Source organism: Larimichthys crocea, chromosome XX, assembly GCF_000972845.2.
Source record: "Larimichthys crocea isolate SSNF chromosome XX, L_crocea_2.0, whole genome shotgun sequence".
Taxonomy (NCBI): Eukaryota; Metazoa; Chordata; class Actinopteri; family Sciaenidae; genus Larimichthys; species Larimichthys crocea.
This window is the reverse complement of record NC_040030.1, coordinates 3,253,109-3,278,772: the sequence shown is the minus strand read 5'-3', so window position 1 is coordinate 3,278,772 and position 25,664 is coordinate 3,253,109. Positions and strand designations below refer to the sequence as shown.

Here is a 25,664-nt window from a genome sequence, read left to right as displayed (position 1 = left end):
CATCCCGCTCGCTTGTTTACTCCCAGTTGTCGTGTCGCTCAGCCTGAAGTGTGAGCTCTCTGCATCTCGTCTCGCGCTGGCTGTCCTTGTGAAGCTCTCTGCTGGCACACTTGACATGCTACCTAGCAACCCAGATTAACATAATCCATTTTAGTGCACTGCTGGAAGGATTAGAGTTACTTTAGTCGTAGATTTTCCTCCATGTTTCGTACCTGTAAGACGAAAAAATTTCCATAAAAAACAAAATGCACTTCATTTTCTTAACACGCACCTGTTAGGATAGTTTAAGCCGTGTCTCCAGTGACATGAATAAATGGGAATGTAACAGTTTGTAACTGTGGATGATTAAAATAAATCAAACTGTTAATTAAATGTAATGCACGAGATGACTGGCGTTTTTCGCCTGTTTCTTCAGACTCGCAACTTTCTCTGTTTGAGCCTGAAGAGGCATTCATCCTTAGATCGCATTATTTCTTTTTGCATCGTAGCCTCATTATGTTGTTGATATGTCTTCAAGGTCTTCAAGGAGCGAGCCATGTGCATTGTTCGTTCTCCCAGCGCTCAGATGAAGCGGAGCTGAGTTTTGGGAGTGCAGGGAACTTTGTGTTTTGGATGCTGTGAGGAAGATGTCGATGAAACGGTAACAGTGATTTTTTTTTTCCCCTTGTCTTACTCTTCAGCTACTCTTGGAGCATCTGGAGTGCCTGGTGTCCAGACACGAGCGGTCACTCCGTATGACCGTGGTCAAGCGGCAGGCTCAGTCACCCTCGGGTGTCTCCAGTGAAGTCGAGGTCCTCAAAGCTCTCAAGTCCTTGTTCGAACACCATAAAGCCCTAGATGAGAAGGTAAGCAAGTATCAGGAATCGGTGTGTATGCTGTATCTCTGCTTGGTGTTTTCCTCCTGTCATTTGTTGGTTTTAGCCTCTACAACCACGACATTTCTCCTGCCTCCTCACATGATATCACCACTGCCCCTGTAATCCATTCATCCTCTTCTCTAAAAGCCATCATTTCTAAAGCATGCTGTTTAATAAAAGCTGTGGTGGCTCATCCTGACTCGGACCTCGACTAACTTCTAATCCAGGATCGACCTCCTCCTCCGAGATCTGGCGTCCTGTTGGGCGACAGCAGCGGCGGTGAACGATCACCCATGCGGTGGCGGTAATTGCCCCAGTTGCAGCCACGACAATCCAAGAAGAAGAAGAAGGCGCGCTTGAGTTTCTCTGAGGAAGGGTGTAGGAGGGGAATCTCCTCCCAGCAGCTGGTGCATTAAAAGCAATGAAAGCCGCTTTGAAGCCGCTGCAAAGCGTTGTTGAGATGTGGGCTTCTTTCCTGCTGTGAGCGTATTTCACTGCAGGACTAGTCATCAGTTCACCTGTTTAAAAAGAGGAGATGTACAGGCAGGTCATGACGCAGGTCTGCTTTTGAATTTCAGGTAAGAGAGAGACTACGAGTGTCGCTGGAGAGGGTGTCCGCCTTGGAGGAGGAGCTCACAGCAGCCAATCAGGAGGTAAGAGCTGTCAGTCACAGCTATAAATTAAGGCTAGAAAACTGTGGATGATTTTTGGATGAGCTGAAAAACTGAGTCGAATATTTGTAATAAAGTTTAAATGAAGTCTGTAGCTGAAAGTTGAAAGCTGTTGAAGGTTTGTAGAAAGTTTTGAAGGACGTTTATTTTAATATAAACAAAAAAGCTGAATATTTTAAAAAAGCATGAATGGTACGAAGGACTAAAACCGACAGCCACCGCGTCCTGAATGAGCTGAACGCCGTGATATCTGAATAGGACAAAGTATGTGGGAGTAGCGAGTTGCCGAAGGACTTGGTGAAAGAATAATAATACAGATTTGAAAGCATCCACCTGCATGTACCTGAGATCTGTGTCCTGAATTATGCATCAACTCAAACACCCAGAAACAACCCGAGCAGGCTCTGCAGGCTTCACTCTCCCTAACACGCTGTGCACACGAGTGACTGAGGCACAGCACTGACAGACAGAAGAGTGTCGACTTCTGCCATGGTGGCCGAACTCCTTCTCACCCCCACCCGGGTCCTCAAGTGCCAGAGCAGCTCTTGCACTTGGTCAGATGGTCTTGTTCCAGCTGAGGGGGAAAAAAAAAAACCCTCAGGCTGGCACTTCACAGCCTGTCAGACATGCCAGTCTGACACTCCAACCTAGAATAAAAGTCGCTAAGGAGAGGAGAGGAAGAGTGAAATGCAGAAAGAGAGAGTAGGGTTGGATGGAGGAGTTGGTGGAGTGGGTGGGAGGAAGGACGGACAGACAGGTCGGAGAGGAAATGCAAAAAGAGCAACGAGAGGCAGAAGACAGAAATAAGGATGGCAGGATGTATGTGTGTGTGTGTGTGTGTGTGTGTGTGTGTGTGTGTGTGTGTGTGTGTGTGTGTGTGTGTGTGTGGAGGTGAGTTAATGAGAGTGCCGGGGTGTAGTTGGTCAGAGCACATGTGACAAGGTGTGGAGACGAGAAGAGGGGGAAGGCAGAGCTTCACAGGCGAGCTGAGACGATGTGTTCGGATGGAGAGTAGATGATGGAGTCTGAGGATGTGAGCAGAGTGAAATAATGAGACGTGGCCGCTGCCTTTCGTTTTTTCTTTTGCAGCTTTTGTAAAATCCCCTGACAGACACCTCGACGGAGGACGTAACACTTTGAAGAGTTTTCTCACATCGCACAGCCAAGGTTAGAAAGAGAGAGTGCAGTACATCCGTGAGGCCGTCCCTCATAAATGGTTAACGCTACACTTGGCGGACGGATGAGTGATCGGACCTCGAGGCGGTTAAACCTTAAAAGTGTCCACGCCTCAGAGGCTCCAGGGAGGCGGGCAGAACCTGGAGCCTGGGAGCCGGTAATTGATTTGTGATAGAGGTCTGATATGAGCTCCTTCTCCCCCCCGCGGGGGCTTCAGACAACACGGCCCCGCCGCCTGATGAAATCACCGACCTTTGACCTCGCGTGGTCACAGGTGTTTAAGTGGCCGCGCACTGATTACTGCTGCTGATTGCAAATTGCTGTTATGGAACAAACTGTAATCCTAGATTGTGTTGAATCGTTATTTATAGGGAAACGCGGACGTTAATCAACACTGTGACACGTTCAATGTACCGCCACAGCTAATTTGCACCCACAGTTCGAGTGCCCCTCTGTAACACCGCTGTGGTAAATATGGACAGCTGTATTTGTGGTGATTACATCGCTTATGATCAGTCAACGAGCGACTATTAACAACCAAACATTGCAACATTACTAGTCCAACAGCAAGAAGCCGAGCTCGAGTCTGAACAAATCCTCATCAGGGTCGCGGTGTTGGGACTGGAGCCCGTCCCAGCTGACTTAGGGCTGTTTATCTGTTTATCTGTTGTTCTAAACTCCGTAATATAAAATATTCCTGATAAAATAAGCACAAAGTTCAGGACAGAACTGCTCAAAAGTTTGACTGACAGTGGACCGTCAACATGAGCAAACAACTGTCATCAGATTCGATCCCTGACTGCTGCCCAGAAATGCGAGTCCTGGCTCCTGAGTGTGGAGCCAAAAGAAAAACAGCAAATTGAAAAAATATCTCCGATCAAACTTAGTTGGGTGGTTAAATTTTCTGTTTATGCAGGATCAAGCACAAATCTAATTGTGAAATAGGTTCAAATCTGCCAGATGTCACCACTTGTTGAGGAAAAGAAGACTTCACGGGCTTAATTATCGTCAGAGGAGACATGCTCCTTTTTCTATTCTGCCTATTCTCCATGTATAAATATATATACGTGCTGTATGTTTGCACAAAGCATGTGATTGATTGTAATCTAAGCGCATTGCCCCAGAGACACTTGCATGCCCCCCGTGCAGCCCTCACCTTGACAAAATCAATCTTTTATCCTGGAAGAACTCCCGGTTTCTCCTTCATCGCATTACCTCTGACAGTCCTCTTCATCCGCCGCTAAAAGAAGTGCTAAAGGAAGATAAGGAAACCGTGATGCAGGCCCATCTCGTGCTCTCTCTCTTTTTTCTGACTCACCGTCAGATGTCTCGCCTTTGATGAGAGGTAGATCAACAACATCAAAAAGAAATAATAGGCGGCATGTTCTTTTTTTGCATCTGGAAAACTTCTCTCCCCCTTTTCCGTAATTTCCGATGCATCTGTAGCGCTGCATTCGTCGTTTGTTGTTCCTTTATGTCATGGGTGGTGTTAGTGTTTGATCTCCTGAGCTGGAGAAATTACAGACAATCTCAGAATGCTTGTACAGAAACGCACAGCGGCGTAATTATGCCCTCGTTAAAAATAATGAACAGAGACACGCTCTGTAGTCTGTGTGTCCTGACATCAGCTGACTGTCACGGTTTGAGCTGCAACCTGAGCACGTCAACGTCACCGGAGGGAATTGTTTGTTTTATCGACGGCGGTGTTAATGATTGTCTCGAGGCTTTCACTCCAAGCAAATATCCATCGCTGGGAGAAATGTCATTTTCTCTCTTCGTTTTTCAAACATCCCTCCGCCTGTTTGTTCTGAACAAGGACGACCTTCAAGTAACTTCATCATCAGCAGACTGTGTGAATGCTGTAGATTATATCGTGATGAGCCAGCTTCACGCCAACAACACGGATCATGTAATGCAATCGACTTTGGTTGTTGCTGCACTTCTTTGTGTAGGGAGCCGTACCCATCCATCCATCCATCCATCCATTCTCTTTCGCTTATCTGGGTTTAGTAGGGGTCGCTCGAGATGTCCTTCTCCCCATCAACACGTTCCAGCTCCTCCAGGGGGATCCTGAGGCGTTCCCATGCAAAATGAGCTGTGTAGTCCCTCCAGCGGGTTCTGGGTCTGCCCCGGGGTCTCCTCCTAGTTGGACGTGCCCTCCAAAGGGAGGCGCCCAGGGGCCATCGTGATCAGATGCCCGAACCATCTCAGAAGGAAGCAGCGGCTCTACTCCCTTTTGGATATTCGAGCTCCTCACCCTATGTCTCCGGCAGAGGAAGCTCATTTGTAACCACGATCTCATTCTTTCAGTCACTACCCAAAAGCTCATGACCATCGGTGAGGGTTAGAACTTAGATGAGAGCTTTGCCATCCACCTCAGCTTCCTCTTCCCCCACAACGGTCCGCAGTACTGCAGATGTGCCACACCAAACCGCCGATCCATCTCACGTTCCATTTTCCCATCGCTCGTGAACAAGACCCCAGTTTTGGCTGAACTGTTGGCTTGTAAACGTCTTGACTACTCCCATGATTCCTCTGGTGAATACAATTCTATCATAGTCAATAGAAAAATAGGAGCAAAAACTTGGACATTCCTTCAGAGGTGATGGCTCTTTTTGTTGTGTTTTCAACACAACCTGGATCAAGGTTGGACCAGTAAGACGTAAGAAATGGAGAGTACTCACGCTGACAGTCCAGGTGAAATGAATCTTCCTCATTGCCCAACTCCACCAACCAGGATCCTTCCAGGAGAGGCTTGGCAGACCTGTGGTGGAGCTCACGCTGTAGCTGTGATTGGCCAGATTACTGCAGCGTTTTCCAAAACTCTGAGTAATCACATTAAAAAAGGGAGTTTCACAAGAAGTTGGTAGGTCAGTCTGTGTGTGTGTGCTTGAAATTATTATCTCACTGTCACGAGTTTCAGGTTTTGGAAAGTACCCGAGGCACCGCAGAGTCTCGAGGGCTTCACGTTGTTTATGACAAGCAGCAGCCGAGCGTGCCGTCTACATTTCTCTTTCCCCGTCGCGAGGAGAGTGATAATCACATGGTGTCTGTCAAAGAAAAACCTAATTATTGTTGTTGTCGGTCAGCATCCTGACAGGATTATGACTTTAGGACAGTAGCTTAAGGTAGTGAAACGAGACACGAGGTCCGCGGAACATGATAATTATAGTGATTGTATCAGCGCTCAAGTGCTTCCAGCGTCATCTTGGTTGAAGCCATGTTCCATAAATTCCTCCAGAGGGACAAACTGTAATTTACTACCATTACATAAGAGCAGAACAGGTTCTCTTTGTGTTGCAAAGCCACATTTGAAGGAATAAAGCAATGATGCATTATTAAAACTGTTTTAAAGCCTGATCGTCATCTCAGCTCTCTTCAAACTTCCAACAGTTTCTATGCAGATGTCGTGACATTGTTTCTGTTCCGTCCTGCAGATCGTGGCCTTACGGGAACAAAATGCTCACATTCAGAGAAAAGTGGCTTCCGGAGAGGGTGGAGAGGACATACTGGAAGGCAGCGAAGCTCAACAGAAGGTCCATGGCAAGGTGAGCCTCCTCAACGTTAAAATGTAATTTTCATTTTTAAACATATGAATGGACACACCAGTTTTTTTTAAATGTTATAACCTTCTACTAGCTGCAAAATGGAAACGGGAGCTGCACAAGCTTGGAATAAAACAATTTACCACAACATGGGCCAAACTTCTCCCTACATGGTCTAAATACTGTTTCATTTACCTTTTCCTTTAAGCTCTGAGCTGTCATGTATCTTCCGTCTACCTGTCTGTGTTTTAATTGTCGGCATTGCACTCGTGTTTTCATGATGTTATTTAAAGGTTTCGATCATACGTTTAGCTCTGCTGTTCTGAAGGTGACCCACAGTCAGGTGAGAGCTCTCGCCGTGACCTCCACCATTATGCAGGAGCGCACATGGACCCGCATAGCTGAATACAAATGACCCTTCTGATTATTAATTTAAAGACAGAGAGGCATAACTGCACCTAGATCATACAGAACGGACCCCGAAACAACCTAAAAGCAGAACCTGTGAAATCCTTTTTTACATGCAGACAGCAGCATCGGCTTCTTACAGAGGATACCTGGCCAGATAAATGTGGACTCTATTACTTGGCTGTGGTGTGCTGCAGTTGGAGTTGGGGGGTGGGGGGTGGGATGTCAGGCAGGAGTGAAAAGACGAAGGATGAGCTAATGAGGAGGGCCCACGCTGTTTTGTGAAGATAAAAGGAGTAACCATAAACGTGTGTTTCCATTTGTGCCCGCGAAAGAAAATGGCGTACGTGCGTTAACTGCTAAAATGCACGGAGGTGAGAGCGTGGGCGACTTATTCAATGTCACAGGGACTGACGGACGGACGCGCTGAAGGGTGAATGACAACCCTTGATCTGCAGGATCTTCTTGGAACGAAGGATCTTCTGCACGTGTCCCTTGGTTGTCGTTAATGTGACAGGTGGGAAGAGGTCAGCTCGAGGGGAGGAAGGCGTCCAGAGAGAGAGAGAAAGGAAGAGCAGCTCTTGAAGTGCATCCTGGGGAGCTCTCTCACCTTTAGCAGAGGTCTGGATCTGCCTGATAAACAGCTAATGCAGACTGCTCCTATACAGAGATTCACTAACATGCTTTGGACCTGGGTTACTTTTTGTAAAAGATCGATATATAAAACAAATTTTAGGGAGGAATGGAAGCAGCATTTTTGAGAACTATACAGTAGATTATTCCAAAAAGGTTTTATTGTGTTGGGTACTTTATATTTGTAGTGGTAATTAACTAAAGTGGATATAAAAAGTCTGCACACCCGTGTTTTTGTGATGTAACAAAATAAGACATGTCAGAACTTTTCCATCTTTAAGTAAGAATAAATACGTGTTCTGAATTTCACCAGTTTTCAGTCTCAGGATTTTGTGGGCGGTCCTTAAAGGGTGGCCTCAGCGTGTCATCGAGCCACCCTTTAAGGACCGCCCACAAAATTATGCAAGAGCAAGAGAGATAGAGATGAATTCATCTCAGCTCAGAGCGTTTTAAAGTTAGTCATGTTCATTTTCTGAACTCATCTGACACGTCCCCACAGTCCTGGAGCTGAGAATTCATTTTTACCTGATTTTGACACCGACTTTCATAAAGTTGTCGATATTTTTAATCATTCAAATTTAGCTGGGTGGTTAATAACACTTTATTCTTTGGTCTGACAAACTCAGAACACACATTTATTCTTACTTTACACTGGCAGCAGCAGGGACGGCCATCCTGGCTCCAGTTTGTTGTAGTTCTACATTGGAGCCATTAGAAATTTCCCATTTCTTCTGCTAACAACTAGAATGTTTGCTTTTTCTGATTCAGACGCACATTTTTTTCTTACATGACAAATGAATCCTCTCGAGTATAACATAAATTGCTTACCACATCAAAAATAGAACAATGTGTCTTTCTATAAATAATGTCTTTGCTATGGCAGAGAAGCCACAATGTGAACAATTTTCAGAGGAATTATTTGGTAAAAATACAAGAACCACAAACAGAAATGGACTCACCTCATTTCATTAGCATGGATGTCGAGGCAGGTATCTCAAAACCTGAGCAGATAGATCCCAAACCTAGCTATGGTAGAGGAGTGAAGGAAATGTGTCTGCTCATGCGGATGTGAAAATAAATAAATGAAAGACATCTGGCATTCAAACTTAAAAAACAGGTTACAAGCCCAATAACAGGAGCTCCAGTGGAATAATGTATCGTCTGTGGGACTGTAGCGCTAAACCCTTTAAAATTAGTCATTTTTATGACGGGTATTAAAATCAGTGGTGTGATTTAGTGGGTCTTGTTCCCTGCTCGGGTGAATCATTGATCACAGGCAGCAGGTGGAGAGGCCCAATTAGGTTTGTCCTCACAGATGGATGGCCGAGGACGGGCAGTTGGGCCTGATGCAGCAGAGAGATGGAGAGAGATGGAGGATAAAGACGCTGCTTTTCCTCAGTTGTCACGTCCACTTGCGATTGCATTTGAACATAAAGAGGAAGCTTTGTTATTTAAAAGCGCTGTCAGAGGAAGTGCGTTGTTTAGCGCTGGTAATAAAGTTGTTTTCTGATGAGTTATTCCTGGCTCCAAACCTCGCTGCATCTCTGGCATCCCCCTCATTAATCTACCTCACGGGGAGCCGCACAGACGGAGAACTCAACGAAACCTAATCATATTACTAATGCGAGTGTCAAAGCAATTTTTCCAACGGGGTCTGGAGTGATTCTCAGTCACACGATCTTTTGTCACCATCCAAAATCAAAGCAGGCAAGACGCCAAAGCCTCGAGCTCCTGAACTTGAAATTTATTAGACCGCTAATACGTGCAACTCTTGAAAGAAGAATTGGTATCTGAAGTGGGAGCGAGACTGATTTCTCAAGGATCGCTTTTAAAAACGCCACAGGAAGCCAAGGACATGACACGAAGTCAGAAAATAATTTTGAATTTCTAATTTTTCTGCATGCTTCAATCAAATTTCTGTTTGTGTCATTTCCTATTATTATTTTTACCTCCAGTCCCTGTTATGGGAATTTTTAAAGAAGAACCCTTGAAAAAGAAAGACTGGATTCAAAGTATCAAAGTTTTAGTTGAATTTATTATTCTTGTACAAGAAGGAGCGTTTAACAGTGCAACACACAAAAGGGGTTACAGAGAAAAGGCTCCTCAAGGAGCTCTAACTGTTGGTTCTAGGTTCAAAGTATCAAAGTTTAAGTATGAAAGTTTAAGTTAAATTTATTATTCTTGTACAAGAAGGGGCGTTTAACAGTGCAACACACAAAAGGGGTTACAGAGAAAAGGCTCCTCGAGGAGCTCTAACAGTTGGTTCCAGGTTCAAAGTATTAAAGTTTAAGTATCAAAGTTTAAGTTGAATTTATTATTCTTGTACAAAAAAGAGTGTTTAACAGTGCAACACACAGAATGGATTACAGAGAAAAGGCTCCTCGAGGAGCTCTAACAGTTGGTTCCAGGTTCAAAGTATCAAAGTTTAAGTATGAAAGTTTAAGTTGAATTTATTATTCTTGTACAAGAAGGAGCGTTTAACAGTGCAACACACAAAATGGATTACAGAGAAAAGGCTCCTCGAGGAGCTCTAACAGTTGGTTCTTATACATTTTTCTTAAAATGAGCTGTCTCGGACACCTCCCCACTGATAATTTCCTTTTTTTGGTTTTCTTCTCAGTAATGAACATTATGTTTCTTGTCCAAAATGACACTTCCCTAACCTGTTTCTCTTTTTATAATCATCTCTCCCTACCAGCCTCAGTAAACACAGGCCAGATAAGGAGAGTGGACGAGACATGCAAAAAACAGAACACACACACTCTCTATAAGAGTTAAAACATCTGCACCCCAATATAATCCTAATTTCTAACACTCATTTGCTTTCTTGCCTAAAGTTAAGTAAGAAGTTTGGTACCACTTAGCTTAGCTTAGCACAAAGACTGAAAACGGGGGGAAACAGCTAGCGTGCGTCCGTCCAAAGGTAACACAATCTACTTAAAAACACCTTTAAAGCGCTCTAACACATTGTGTCTTTATTAAAACCTGGACAAAAAAATTAACTGTAATGCAACTTAATGTGCTGCATCTCGTTTGTTTCATCAATATTCATGACCGCACATAACTATAGCAACATCCCTGAGATCCATCCCTTTGCTCTCCTCCTTTCAAGACATGTGAAGTTTATTTCGGTTCTCTCCGACCGAGGCTAAAGTTCCTCATCCTTTTCTTCGCTCGTCTCTTACCCCCCCCCCCCCCCTCAGCGTCTGTCCAACGGCTCTCTGGAGTCGGCCCACGAGGCGAGCCAGGTGGTGGAGCTGCAGGACCTGCTGGAGAAGCAGAACTACGAGCTGGCGCAGATGAAGGAGCGCATGTCCTCCCTCTCCTCCCGGGTCTCCGAGGTGGAGCAGGAGCTGGAGACTGCCCGCAAGGACCTCATCAAATCAGAGGAGATGAACAACAAGTACCAGAGGGACATCAAAGAGGTTACAGCACACACACACACACACACACACACACACACACACATTTATAAGGGGAATAACAGTAGCAAGAGAGACATCAAAGACAATGTGTCTTCCTCAAACAATCACACACAAGCAGATGAATCCTATAAAATATACTGTAGGCCGTGTCATGCAAACAGACAGACACCAGCAGGTTACATAAACACTTCTCAAGGACACACACTTAACATTATAAAAATAAAAAAAAACTCCAGCTGTCTCCACATCTGCCATTGTTTGTGCCTTAAACACTATTTGATGGCGGAGCGTCGAGATGTAAATCACAGAAGCAGCTTGTTAAAAGCCGCTCTCCTGGAGAATATTTGCGAGTTAAACTGGCAATTAACAGCACCAATCATAAACCTATTCGAGTGTACGTCTGTGTGAGGTGAATGGAAATGAGTGTGAGCTGATCCCCTGTGGCCCTTCGCTCGAGATCGCTAACAATGCAGGCAGAGCCGGCGATCACGGTCTGGCAAAACGTGGCCTTATCGGACCGGCCCCTGTGTTATTACCCGGCTCTGCCTCCTCTGGGAGCTGCAGTTTATTCAGCTCTCTTCAGTGACTTATTTTTGTGTGTGTGCATGTGTGTGTGTGTGTGTGTGTGGTTTTGAAAACCACATGAGCTTACATGGGTTTGTATCATGCAGGAAATGAACTCTCAGAGCTCCAGAGATAAAGTTGCAGCAGAGTGGAGATACAAGGCGATACACGCTGCGTGTTTCTGTGCTTAATGAAGCTTTACTGTTACACCGTGCTCGTGTCATACATGTCGGATCTGATGAGAAAAGTTTGCTTTGTTGGGTCAATTACTGCATGACTGCATGCTGTAACTTCAGCTGAGTCATCATGTACTCATATTTCAGTCCACGCTGTAATGAGAACATTTTGTAATTACAGTTTATATAATTCATGTTTTGCAATGAGATTATGGCATCATGCAGATATTAAATAGCAAAGTTAATGATCTGCAGATTATTTTTTTTTTACAATATTAATCAGTGAGAGAAGATGAATGCTATCACTTGTATTGACTCTGATTGTGTGTGTGTGTGCAGGCCATGTGTCAGAAAGAGGACATGGAGGAACGCATCGTAACGTTGGAAAAACGCTACCTGAGCGCGCAGCGGGAGTCCACCTCGGTGCACGACATCAACGACAAACTGGAGAACGAGTTGGCCAATAAGGAAGCGTTCCTCAGACAGGTAAAAAATGCATTGAATCGGCCGCCCCGTGTGTGGAGGTTATAGTCCTCGCTGCAGCTGGCCCCGGTTCGAATCCCGCATCGGACGGCTAATTTACTGCCCCTTCTCTCTGCCCCCTGCTTCCTGTCTTTCTTCAGCTGTCCTATCATTAAAGGCATAAAAGGCCCAAAAAATAATCTTTAAAAAAAAAAAAAAACATGCATTGAATCCCAGCGGAGCGTCTGTGAGGTCAGAGTGACCGACTGTCAGAGAGATCATCGAGACATGTTGTGTTTTCCAGTAAAACCTCCGTGATTTCTTGTCAGATTTGTGCCGTGGGGTCTGCACAGTCGGTCCAGGTGGCTGCTGAAATGGAGCATTCATAGACGTTTTCTCCAACAAAAGAATAAAACATTCATGCACAGCTGGTTATGTAAGATGTCAGTTAACGGAGCTCTTAGAGCTGATCCTCTAAGAGGTTTGGCAATGAGAAAAAAAACCTCTTGACATCGTGTCGCATAATGTCAGAGGAAATTACGGCCGATGATTTAACTTTAAATGTTCACTCCGAGCAGACGATGTAAAATATGATGAAACCATGATGCTGATTCATTGCAGCCAATTACGTAAATTGCCCGGCCGTAGAAGATTGACTGACATTTTCATGAGTGCAGGCTTAAGCACCAGCTGAGCTCTGCAAGGACAGAAAGAATGTCACACTAATATTAGCAGAAGTAATCACGCACATGCACGCACACACTCGAGCACCCCTTGGCTTTTGCTGTGGAGAAAGTTGCATAGACACCAGTGGACGCCTCTGTTAAAGCAACAGTCAGACATTTGGAGTTACATAATTGATATCACGCTCTCACATGTTATTATAAGACCACAGCCAGCAGCTTTAGTGTAGCTTAGCACAAAGACTGGAAATGGGTAACCAGCTAGCCTGGCTCTGTCCAAAGCTACCAAAAATCTTTCTACAAACACACTCCCTCATTGGCTGTGTAATGAGTTTGCTTGTTATGGTGCCAGAAGCTGAACCTGGGGGATCTGGCTGCTAATGTTTGAAGATGAGCCGTTCAGGGGATTGTAGACTTTGGCCGTCGGTGCAGAAGGACGAGAAGAAACGTTGAGCGAAAAAGGCTAAAAAAGATCGACGGGCACCGAGGGAGCACGTCGCAAGTCACGTTTCCCCCGGTGTCATCTCAGACACCGGCGGGATGGTAAAAGACTGGAAATATCACTGACACGCACACAACACAACACAGCTCTGGCCCTCTCCAGTCTAATTATTGCATATTGAGCTGCCAGGCTCGATGCTTTGGGGAGCAGAGCATCTGTCGCTGATGGCAAAGACTGCCAAGTTAGCACCCCCCCAAAAAAAAGAGTCTTAAAACTGATCAGAGCCCTGAGCAAAGCAGGGAGAAAAGTCTGAACACGCAACAGGGGAAATACAAGTCGTCTGGTGGCAGCTTCGCTGAACGCCGGCTTTGATTTCCATCTTTATAATGGCGAGTACCATTTCTGAATGCTTAATCAGGGCGATTACCGGTGTGTGCTGAGTTAAAGTCCGACTCATGGTGGCACATTCAGTCCTCCTCTACTCAAAGACCGATGAATTATTTTCACATTTCACGACACAGATTCTGCAAAACGTCGCTTGAAAGGCCTCCTTGGTCTAAAGTCGGTATTTAGTTTGTCTGTGCTGACGTCCTTCCGTGAAAAGGATCCGTTTTTAAGTAACAAAAATATAAAGTTTCTTATTTTCAGGTGATTATGCATGCATGAAAACATAATTATGAATATTTCAGGTGATTATGCATGCATGAAAACATAATTATGAATATTATATTACCACGTTTACCCGTTTTCTTGGTGAATTCGGGATGATGTGCATGTGTCTGCAGCACTTATTTCATCAGATTGTGTGAAAGTGTTTTTCTCTTTTTTAGCAGGAACAGCATCTTCTTTGCAATCAATGAAATCAATACTTTGCGTAGCAACTCTTGAGTCAAAAATCTAAGTTCGAGAGGCTTTTAATGTGAAGAACCAAACAGTGGCATCACCACTTTGCAGCATCTTTTTATATAACTCCCTGCTGACGTCGTCCACGCTTGTTATGTGCAGATGGAGGAGAAGAACAGGCAGCTACAGGAGAGGTTGGAGCTGGCCGAGCAGAAGCTCCAGCAGACCATGAGAAAGGCCGAGACGTTGCCGGAGGTCGAGGCCGAACTGGCCCAGAGGATAGCGGCCCTCACCAAGGTGAGAACGCACGCACATGCACGCATTGTGGACACATGCTGTTGACACATTCCCACAGATGCCCTCGACTCTCTGGATTTTTTTTTTTCCTATGTGTAAGTGTCATGACCTTTCAACATGTCCCTCTCCTCTTCCTCGGCCACGTAGTCTGACTCCAGCTCCTCTTCCTCCCCCGATGATTATCACTTTGTTATGGAAGCTAAACTCCAAGACATGAACTCCATTCTTAGGAAGGTAGTCCCACAGGGCATCACAAGCTACTGCCAACTCCTGTAGAGAGCAGATTTCATTCATTTATCTTATTAGTGTTTTGTGGCGAGCGTGTTTTTCTGGGATTCTGCTCTGGCTGTTCTGCCACCACGGGACAGCTGCATGGCACTTCTGGCTGGAGCTCACATACTTGGCAGTGCTAGAGGAGCTCTCTTCCTCGTTCATTCTGTCCTTTGGTGGCCTCGTTCTCCATCTTTTCTTCTTGTCACTCTTTGTTTCAACCGGCTCCTCTCTGCAGCCCTGCTTTAAAAAAAAAAAACGATAGATATCCATCTTTGAGTTTTTGGGATAGAGGCTTTGGCTTGTGTCGTCGCCACTGCTTTTCTCTTTGTTGCCCCGCTGTAGCCTGTCAAATGGATCATCGGCAGATCATCGTGCCCCTCTTTTGTCCTGTCTATGCTGTGATCCATCTGTAGGCGGAAGAGCGTCACGGGAGCATTGAGGAGCGAATGAGGCACTTGGAATGCCAGCTGGAGGAGAAGAACCAGGAGCTGCTAAGGGTGAGTCACCACGGAGGCGTCGTGCCAAGCAACGTTAACCAGGCAGCCACTCCTGCATGAGCATGACAGCCTGAGGCGACTGTGACTGATGACACACCGTCTGATTTATCACCAAGGACACTTGACCAAATCGGTGTTTCACACACGCTGGTTTGTAAAATGTTCACACATGGTGCAGTGATACTTATTTTAGATCACACGAGCTTCATCAAAGTCACTTTTTATAGTAACATCCCCAAAAACGTCTTTTTGTACGGAGGACCGCCACTGCCAAAATAAAAAAAAAAGTATTTGAATTCAATTCATTAATTTTCTCTTGAATATTTAAAATAAATGTAGGCGTTAATTTATAAAATGTGATGTGGCCCCCAAAAAAGTAACTAAAAATAAAATAAAATAATAAAACAATTTCATGAATAAATCCCTTCATTTTCCAGTAAATATATCAAGAATATTTCAATAATTAAATAATATATTTTTATTGCTTCTATATATATTTTCTTGTAATAATTCCTCGATTTACTTTTATTTTATTAATTTAATTTGAACTTTCAAGCTATTTATTTCCCCCCTTATTTATTTATGTAGTTTCTTTAAACATGTCCCGATGCATTTTTGCTTTATTCAAAGTGTCTCCTGAGTTCATTCACATTTATTTTTAAAATTAAGTCTGAGGCAGTTAACGGCATATTTATTTATTTATTTATTTTGTCTTTTTTTTGGCAGTCACAGTCCTCCATAGAAAAAAGTAAACCGTATGAAAACATGATGGTTCAGACTTCTAGCAGGACACAAAAAACTGATTTCAGGCCTGAAGTGGAAACGTTAGATGCATTATTATTATTTTTACTAGTTCACACTGAGAAGCAGTTCAGAATTTCTTAAAAACAAATTATGGCATTTCATGGCAAATACTTGCTAAAATGATTTTTAAAAAAACAGCAGCTTCAATGCTTCAACGTTTCTTGTTTTATATATAACAAATCTCTTGTATTATATAATCTATTGTACTTATGGGCACAACAAGACATTGATTTGCTTTCAGGGATCACAACAAGCCGAATAAGATCCACTAGCTGAACAAACACTTTAAAAATCGAACTCTTGACTCTTCGGCACTTCGTCCCCTTCAGGCTCGACAGAGAGAAAAGATGAACGAGGAGCACAACAAGCGGCTCTCGGACACGGTGGACCGACTCCTCACAGAGTCCAACGAGCGTCTTCAGCTCCACCTGAAGGAGAGGATGGCAGCTCTGGAAGAAAAGGTGAAAGACGGCCGCCACGTTCCACGGACACGTTAATGTCCGTTCAGGCAGAAGATGTATTTTTAATCTGCGCTTTTTTTACTTTCTCTTTGCAGAATCTGTTGATCCAAGACTCTGAAGGTTACAGAAAACAGTACGAGGAGTCGATCCAAGAAAAAGTAGGTTGCAGAGATCGAGAAATGATAATTAGGACTTAATCAAGTCAGTTTTAATAGAAAAATAATGAGGTTGGTTGTTGGCAAAGTGAATATTCATAACCATAACGCACTCGGGGGAGGATAATGAGATAAATTTCATAAGCAGCATGTATAAAATAAATAAAAAAGAAAGTATCACTGTCAGTAAGTATTCAGCAATATGAAGATAATCAACCCCGCCGGCTCTCCACACTGTTGACGCAACACGAGATGACTGACTCCTCCATGATGTACTGATTAAATATTATAGACGAGTCCTGTGATCACATCTTGTCAAATTGTTTCGTTCAGTCGCAGCTGGCAGAGGAGATCGAGAAACTGAGGTCGGAGCTCGACCAGTTCAGATTGAGGGCAGGCTCCCTCACAGAACCCACCCTGTCACGGTAGGTGGATTAAGAGCGTCGCAGCCGTATATGATGTTAGACCACCGGACCCTGAAGAGTCCACTGAACTTTGAACCTTTTGAAATTGAGTCTTCACCAAACTCGGCCACGCTTAATCTCGCTGTTCTTGCACCGCTTTCACGACGATAACAGGGTGAAATGATCCACACACACCTCATACCGTGGTAGTTTAAGATATCGGATATGGCGTCTCGGCTCAGCCTTTGGTTCCGTTTTGTCCGGTGGTCACTCGAGGTATTGCAGCAAAAAGTTCTCTCCGTAGATCCCCATTCTAATAAAAGAGACGTCTGTAAAAGTGTTGACGGGACACGTCAAACTGCAATCAAGGTCAGTTATGACTTGTTATTTTACAGATTCTTGATCCAAGGAGGTTTTTTTATTCGTAAATTCCCTCAAGGTCGAGAAAGCGACTACACGTGTGAACCCAGAAGCTGGAAAAATGAATTGGCAACAAGCGAGCAGCTCTTTTTTGGACTTAATAGATCTTTGTGTCCGGTTCTATAATACATTGATACCCCGTCCAAAAATGCTTAGTCACAGTTGCCGAGCTATAATTACCAGAAGACAGTTTACGCATGATTCAGCCTTTTAAATCATGGAAAATAAAGTTTTATTACAGGTATTACGGACTGTAGTATCCGTGCCTCTCCTCTGCTAATGAAACTTGTCAGTCTGATGGGTCCAAACACAAAAAAAGTTAGATCCACTTCACTGCAGTTCTGGAGCACACGGACAATTAAGTAGCTGCATGAAGCCAAAGATGGGTCCGCGTCCAACCATTAGTCAGTGTTTGGACACAGATGCTTCATGAAGAAGTTTGTAGCTGAAGTTGCTCAAATCCAGTTGAGCTACGTTCTTGCAGGAATACAGTTCTACGGACTCCAGCAGTGATCCTGTTATTTCATCCGTCACTGCACTATTGTTAGAAACGCCGCTATCACTAAACTCTCCGTGTCTATTCTTGGATGTTTTCTGGCTTCCCTTTCATACCGCATCAAGTTCTAGAGTTACAGCGCTGATGTGTTGACAGCAGCATCCATGATATCCTCCCTGCACGAAGCATTCGCAACCATAGAGGCGTACGTAACGAGCACTGATCCTTCATGTAGTGCACTTAACACCACATCACCGTGTCCGACTATTAGCCATGCTCCGGGTAGATTTGATTGGTTGGAACATATTTGCTCAGGCTTTTTTATCGTATGAAACTTGCAGTGCGGTGTTACTGATCAAAGTTCCTCCTCAGGTCTCATCTGGACACGTCGGCTGAGCTCCGATTCTCGTTGGGATCTCTGGCTGAAACCCAGTCGGACCACTACCGCTCAGCCAAGGTCATCCGCCGGCCGAGGAGAGGCCGAATGGGTCTGCGTGAAACCAAGGTGAGCCTCGTCTTCCTCGTAGTAACAGGCTGGTGTTTCATTCTCATTTCAAAGCGCTGGAGCTTTTCAACCCGGCCCGATTACTCCCCCCCGTGTTTTATCAAACAGAGTTTTTAAGTCAGAGATTGGCACATCCTGAGGCTGTAATAATTAAGTGCTAAGTGTTTCCACTATGGTAATATAATTAACTTAAAGAGCAGATCAGCAGATTTGTCCTTTTGTATGTTTTAAGACAAAATTATAGTATTAAGAGAGATAAAGGCGAGTTTAAAAGGCAGCACTTTAGTGTGGCCGCCTCGTTTTTCAGTCGGTCCCTGCCACGGTGCATCAGGGCTAGTGTACAGTTCATGCATTGTTAAGAAGAGGAACATATCATCACCGGGAGGGTATAGAGTATATATTTTTATGGGCTATGAAGGGAAGAGTTCAGACTAGCATCTCCCAGGATAGTGTTTCTGTCAGCACTTATTTTATATGAAAGGAGGCAGCAAGTCCAGACATAATGAGGCAATATACATTATTTTAGAGGAGGATGATAAAATGTGTTGCCATCATGTTTTCTTAACTGATTGAAGACCTCTGACGACAGAACAAGGTCTCACCTCCCTGAGGACGCCTCTAATTCCCCAATATGATGTTTAATTAGGAATTATAATATATAGCCTGGTCTTCACAGTCTGTCCATTATCTTTAGGCTAAATCGTTGGGGGAGCACGAATGGCGCTCGCAGCAGCTCGGGGTCCTGGGTGGCCACCACTTCGAGAGCGACACGGAGATGTCGGACATCGACGACGACGACAGGGAAACGTTGTTCAGCTCCATGGATCTGCTCTCGCCCAGCGGCCACTCCGATGCACAAACTCTGGCCATGATGCTGCAGGAGCAACTGGACGCAATCAACAAAGAGATTCGGTACCGGGCGCACGCCGCAGTTTATTAATCTAATATAAGAGAGATTCCCAGACATATCGATCTGCTGCCTTCCTAATCCCTTTTACTTCAAATCAGGTTAACACGCGATATGTTTCTGAGATGAAGTCCTGGTAAGCCGAGCCATTTGGGATCCCCCCCCCCTTTTTTTTTGCAGATTACTTAAAACGTCTCTGTTGCTTTTAGGTTTCTTTACTTTGCCATCTTCGTAAGTGATATTCCAGCCCAAAATCTATATTCGTGGTATTAAATAATGCACGGCATTGAGAGCAGGTCGGCTTGTGTTCGAGTCAGGAATTAACTTTCCCGCTTCCAAGTTTGGAGACGCGGACACAATTCCCGCCGTAGAAGTAGTGCTGTGGACAGGGTCGGCAGAAAAATGTATTTTACCAAAAAAAAAAGAATATACGACCGAAGTGTTTTTACCGCTGCAACTGTAGAGCTCACGGATTTCTACGCCTGAGCCCAACTCTGCTGCACACGGTGTATCTGCTCCCTTAAACTTGGAGCATGCCGAGTGCTGCCTGTAAGGCATTGGTAGACTAGTGGTGAGCGAAGCTGCTTCCCAAGCGGCTGATCTGGGTTCGATTCCCGGCCGATGTGTGACGTCAGACGACAAGGGGTTTCACAGAAGTACCTGAAACTTGCGAAGAAACGTCTTTGGGATATTGTGCCCGGAGTTCTTACTCTAACTCTTCCCTTTGCTTTGGATAAAAGCATCTGCTACATGCTTTAGTACCTTTAAAAACCCTCAAACTATCCCTTTAATAAACTGCTCCTGACCGAACTCTCATGCAATGATCTGTCGAGCTCACACTTCAGAATCAGTTTCAGGGAAATGTGATCCGCCTCCTTCCTGTTAATGCTCTAATTATCTTGTGCTGATAAGTATTCCTGACCTCAGGCGCAGCTTTACTTCAGTTCTGTGTTTGGAGGGCTCTTAATGTGCCGTTTGGTCTTTGCTAATTTACAGCCGCATCAATAGACGGCGTTAATTCAGATCTGATGGCAGAAAGTGATCATGAATCCAAAGAGTCGAGCTCTCGACTAATTACAAAGTTAGACGCCGGGTATGTTCAAACTAATGACTTGACTTGTAGCCCCTTTTATCTCCTCTCTATGGCCTTTAATTAGTTTGCCTCGTGCTGTCGCCGTATAATGGAATTTGTTCCACCACATCCTCCGATAAGACTTAAACTCCAACCCTTTGACCTCCCTCCTCCCAAGGCTGATCCAGGAGGAGAAGGAGTCGACGGAGCTGCGGGCGGAGGAGATTGAAAACCGGGTGGCCAGCGTCAGCCTCGAGGGCCTCAACCTGGCTCGAATGCACCACCACGGAGCCTCCATCACTGCCTCGGCCACCGCCTCTTCCTTGGCCTCCTCCTCCCCGCCCAGCGGACACTCTACCCCCAAACTCGACCCTCGAAGCCCCGCACGGGACATGGAGCGCATGGGGGTGATGACACTGGTAAGCTGCTTCACGTAGAGCTGTAATCACACCACCAGCCACCCTTAAATATATCCAGCCTCGGTGCAGAGCCTCTCTTTAGCTGCTGTACGGTCAATATTTCAACATTTGGAGACAGAAAAAGAACACTCACTGACATTTCACAGAACCGATGAGGTCTTGGAGTTTTTACGTAGATAAAAATAAAGATGAGCAAATAAAAAAAAGTGGATGACCCCTTGGGGTCTAGTTAGAAAACTAAAATACAAATATACATATATATTAAAGGTCAGTTTAGGTAGTTCAACTCCAAAAATGTTTAGATTTATCTAAATTTGGTGAATTCTGTGAATTTTTAAAGTTGGAAGGTTTTCATGGGAATTTATGGGAATATATATTTACGTAGATAAGCAAATAAAAAAAGTGGATGACCCCTTGGGGTCTAGTTAGGAAACTAAAATACATATATACATATATATTAAAGGTCTACATGGTTGCAACAATCCCAATTTCTCCTTTTGTAGTCGAAGAGTGACACTTATTTTCCTCCATAACTCAAACGGAGTTGATTCATTTTCATCCATCCGATTAGTTTAAATGTTCAGACCCCGGCGTGCTCGACAGGTAAATCTTAACAAGTGCTGCTCTTTAACGCCGGTGATATTGTTTCCTCGTGTGAAAGGCGACGTGGATTGAAATTCCTCTCTGATTGCAGCCTGTAGCCATGATTGACGGTTTCTCTAAGGCCAGAAGAGATTTACCGTCCTCGCATCGCACGGCGGCGTTTGATTAGAGTTTGAGTATATGTGAAGTCTGAGTGTGTACTTTAAGGTTAACTGAGACGGTACTACTGCAAAGTACACAGAGACGTACTGTATATAAGACATGTCTCTGTCCCTTGTGCAAAGGATGCCATGTCCACAGCAGCTCGTGCACAGTCGGCAGTTGTTCATATCGATTTATTTTTTATACACTCTACATCTCTGCATGTTGAGCTGTGTCGCTACAGAAGACATTAAATTTTAAAGAGTCCGTGCAGGGAAAGTCGTGTCAGCTGTCGTCATGCAAAGAGAGGCTGCCGTACAGTTCCTCCCAGAATAGACAATAATATGTCTTATTGCAAACACTCCAGATGTGCCCGTCAAAGAAGAAATACCTCTAAAAAAATATTCATACACGCCCCCATAATGCACCAGAACAAGAGAAGGGTGCAGGGTGCGTTCTCCCAGAGGCTCCTCACGGAGTAACGCTTTGATTTATCGATCGCTCAAATGAGTTGTTTACCAATCCGTCTGTGTCCCTCTGTATCGATCTGGGAATTGATGCTCTGCTGCCGGGCGAAGGCTTGTGAGCATCTAATGGTGTATGATATTTTTATGAATGAGCCAATAGTCTTTCATTTATCACCAACGCGGAAGTGTTTCATATATTGACGAGTGTCTCTTTTTGTCCTCAACAGCCCAGCGATCTGAGGAAACACAGGAGAAAGGTACACGCTTGCAGATTTTGAATGTGATGTCATGAATGGAAAGTTTAATAACCGCTGCCATGACATCTAACGTCCCCCGCCCCCTCGTTCGTCCCTCAGATCGCAGCGGTGGACGAGGACGGCCGCGAGGACAAGGCCACCATAAAGTGCGAGACATCTCCACCTGCGACGCCGCGCACCGTCCGAATGACGCACACACTGCCAGCCTCCTCGCACAACGACGCACGAGGGTGGGTGTTTTTTTTTCTTTTTTGTTCGATTGCCTTTCTGCCTCTGGATGCTGATTCTGTTCTTTCTTGTAATATGTTTTAGTTTTTTTTCAGACGGCGTAGTCGTCTTTTTAGATGGTTTACTGCCCACATAGAAGCTTCCAATTTAGCTGCAGTTTGCCATGAATATTTAATGTTTTTATCACTGGAGATGATGTGGGTACTTTTTCAAATTTAAATCACAGGCAGCAGCAGCAGCAGCAGTGTCAGTCTTCAGTAATTGGCATGAATAAATAAGCTGGAGAAGTGAAGCCGGAGTGAGAAATGATCTCGTAAAAACCTGAAACTTTTGAATATGTCTCTCCGGGCTCAGGATCGTGGCCTCTCTGGAGGCAGAGGCCAGCGCACTGAGCAGCGTAGCCAGCAGCCAAGACTCCCTCCACAAGCAGCCAAAGAAGAAGGGCATCAAATCCTCCATCGGACGGCTTTTTGGCAAGAAGGAGAAAGGCAGACTGGCACATCTGGCGCACAGACACGTCATGGTCGATCCACAAGGTGAGCAATGGAAAACCAAACGTACAGTTTAGGTGGTTAAACTCCTACTAGGTTTATCTAAATGTGTTGTTGGTCGGGTTGGAAACTTTCCATGGGAATTAAATTGAAGATTGGCCCTTAACAGGGAATTTAAGGAAAATATATTTTAGCATAATCTGGACTAAAACAACCAGATTTCATGCAGGTCCACTTACAGTATATCTGCTGTTTCTCCATCACATGCACGTAGCACACTGCTTACTGCACGACTACTGAGGCCACGCCCCCTACCTGCACAGGTGATGTCTGTACCTGGACCACACTTTAGAGCCCACAGAGCACAGAGACTATTGAAGACACATGCTAGAGCTCGTGGGCTACATAATATTGTTCAATAAAATAATTAAAACTTGATAACATTCTACTGATTTTTAAATTGTATTATTTTGCATGTCTGTCGTGTTTTGTTTGGATATGATACAGTTTGTTTAAATTACCCCAAATTTCCAGTTAATTCCTTCAAATTTCCATAATTCCCATGGAGTTTCTGATTTGGAATATTTCCAAACCATAATTCCCATGGAGTTTCTGATTTGGAATATTTCCAAAAATCCCCCCAGCTTTATTTCCCATTGAATATTTTTGAAGATTTACCAGAAACGTTCCACCCCTTTGCAACATAAATGTTTGTTTATTTCACATCATACAGCCTCGATCTCAGATCGATGTTCACTCGTTGTCCTTGTGTTGTCCTTCTTCTTCGTCCTCTTAGCGACGATGATGGACCCGGACATGGCGGGCCAGGACATGGGGGTGGGCAAGCTGGGAACGCAGGCGGAGAAGGACCGCAGGTTGAAAAAGAAGTAAGCGTTCATTCAGAGAACCACGTCACACGTCACAGTTAGTGGAGTCTGTTAATATGCAGGAGAAACACGGTGTGTGTGGAGGTCATCTTACAGCACATAGTCCATTCTGACCTCTCTCACACACACACACACACACACACACACACACACACACACACACACACACACACACACACACACACACAGGCTATAACCTCCACCTCCCTGTGTTTACCTTTTAGCTCTCAGCAGCGCTGTACGTAATGCCAAAGCGCACGTCGAGAGCAGGATCGATAGAAAAGCAGAAGCTGGATCAGAATCCAGGAGCAGAGATCAGCCTCACTGTATTCAGACACAGAGCCAAAGTCAAGACTATTGATCCAGGCTGAAAAACCAATTAATCTCACAAAGCTACTTTGTCAATTTGGAAGCTATAGATGTGTTTTTTTATGTGACGGTCAGATCGGGGGGGGTGTGTTCTGCCCTACAGGAGATCTCGCAAATCAAATCTTTCAGCAGGAGTGTTGCAGAACATGTGTGTGTGTGAATGTGTGTGTGTGTGTGTGTGTGCATTTGCCATGCCCAGTCCCAGTTGTTGCCAAATGATGAATGTCATTTGCTCGAAGTTGCACATTGAGTTGTCATGACGAATAACTTTGCCTCCCATGTAGTCGGTCGATAGAGAGTATGGTGTACCTGTTTGTATGTTGACAAATGTGTTTTTCCTCCACTGCACTGACTTCTTCATAGCGGTGTCCGGGATTTAAGGCCACACCACCGCCACCACCACCACCACCACCACCACCACCTTGCATCTTGGCGCCTCCTGCTCCTCCTCCTCCTCCTCCTCCTCCACACTGCATGCCATCGAGCTGCCTGCACTGTTTTGTTTTTTTCCATTTCAGCATCTTGGTCGATCAATGCCGCGCTGTGGTCTCATTGTTGCCGTGACGTCTTTTTTTTTTAATTATTTATTTTCTAACAGAGTCTGTCTGAATGTAACTGAGCATTTGAATGTAAGGCCGTCGGAGGGTGGAGGCGGGTGGAGGGGTCTTGCTGTGTTTCGGTGCATTCCTCATTTTCCTCTGATGCACGAGATGTTGGTCAGGACTGCATCGTAGAAGATTATTCTTGTTGGTTGTTGGTCTACGGATGCTCCTGTAAACGAATGTCCTCCATTGTGAGATGTGTGTGTGCGTGCGTGTGTGTGTGTGTGTGTGTGTGTGTGTTGTTTTAGAGCCGTACGGTTTAATTGCCTATAAGTCATTAACATTTTGTGTACTTTTGTCTCCCCGTCGCTCTCTCTCTCTCTCTCTCCTTTGCTCTCCGACTCTCTCCTCTCTTACCCTTCCTCTCCCTCTCACCATCCTTTGACTCTAACAAAGCGGGTAAGTTGTGAGGATGTATAAAGTGCCCTCCTGGATGATAATGACCATTGTCTCACGTCTTGCCATCTTCTCCTGTCTGTCCGCCTCATCCTCCACCCACACCCTCCTCCGTCCCTCCCTCCCTGAAAGACCAGTGCCAAAGCTGACGTCTCTTATCTATCTCTCTATCCTTCGTGGCCGTTAACGACGCCATCATCGCATCTCTCTTTTTCTTTTTCTTTTTTGTTTTTTGGTTCATTTACCATCTGAAGACGTTTCTTCCCCCCCTTCTTACAGTTTCAATGCTGCAGCTGCATCCATGGCTGGACAGAGAATGTGCCGCCGCTAAAACAAAACAATAAAAACAAAAAACTGGGGCCCAATTGTTCCACCCGGAATGTCTTCCTCCTCCTTATATGTGTCTCTATCTATCTATCTATTTGTGTGAAATAACCAGCTGCAATATCTGGTTATGGGAATGTCAAATGTTCTTTTTGTTTGTATGATTTGTCATAACTGTTTCCTTACTTCCCTTTCCCCAGCTATGTTCAGTGGATGTATCTCTCCATGCATTTTTATTTTTAGACCTGAACCTGAACATAAAACATGGGCTCTCTCCCCCCATGTGCTGGATAGATAAAGACAG

General features: G+C 44.7%; 1 protein-coding gene across 10 annotated transcripts in view; it reads left to right on the top strand.

The window, feature by feature from the left end:
- The window catches only part of ppfia2 (PTPRF interacting protein alpha 2), a 144,763-nt gene that overhangs the window by 106,064 nt on the left and 13,035 nt on the right, over positions 1–25,664 (top strand). For 7 of the 10 annotated variants that reach the window (XR_003461260.1, XM_019276883.2, XM_019276884.2 and 4 more), the window contains 18 exons: positions 681–845; positions 1,436–1,510; positions 6,142–6,252; positions 10,494–10,715; positions 11,795–11,941; positions 14,048–14,182; positions 14,869–14,952; positions 16,086–16,217; positions 16,313–16,375; positions 16,706–16,797; positions 18,065–18,197; positions 18,892–19,109; positions 20,355–20,595; positions 22,034–22,063; positions 22,163–22,293; positions 22,646–22,827; positions 23,579–23,669; positions 25,037–25,039. Coding sequence is in view for 9 of the 10 variants with exons in the window: in XM_019276883.2 (XP_019132428.1) it covers positions 681–845; positions 1,436–1,510; positions 6,142–6,252; positions 10,494–10,715; positions 11,795–11,941; positions 14,048–14,182; positions 14,869–14,952; positions 16,086–16,217; positions 16,313–16,375; positions 16,706–16,797; positions 18,065–18,197; positions 18,892–19,109; positions 20,355–20,595; positions 22,034–22,063; positions 22,163–22,293; positions 22,646–22,827; positions 23,579–23,669; positions 25,037–25,039 (2,255 nt within the window). In the remaining variant the exon portion in view is untranslated. The remainder of the gene's footprint in view (positions 1–680; positions 846–1,435; positions 1,511–6,141; positions 6,253–10,493; positions 10,716–11,794; positions 11,942–14,047; positions 14,183–14,868; positions 14,953–16,085; positions 16,218–16,312; positions 16,376–16,705; positions 16,798–18,064; positions 18,198–18,891; positions 19,110–20,354; positions 20,596–22,033; positions 22,064–22,162; positions 22,294–22,645; positions 22,828–23,578; positions 23,670–25,036; positions 25,040–25,664) is intronic. The other 3 variants (XM_019276886.2, XM_027272127.1, XM_019276887.2) reach the window with 1 other exon arrangement.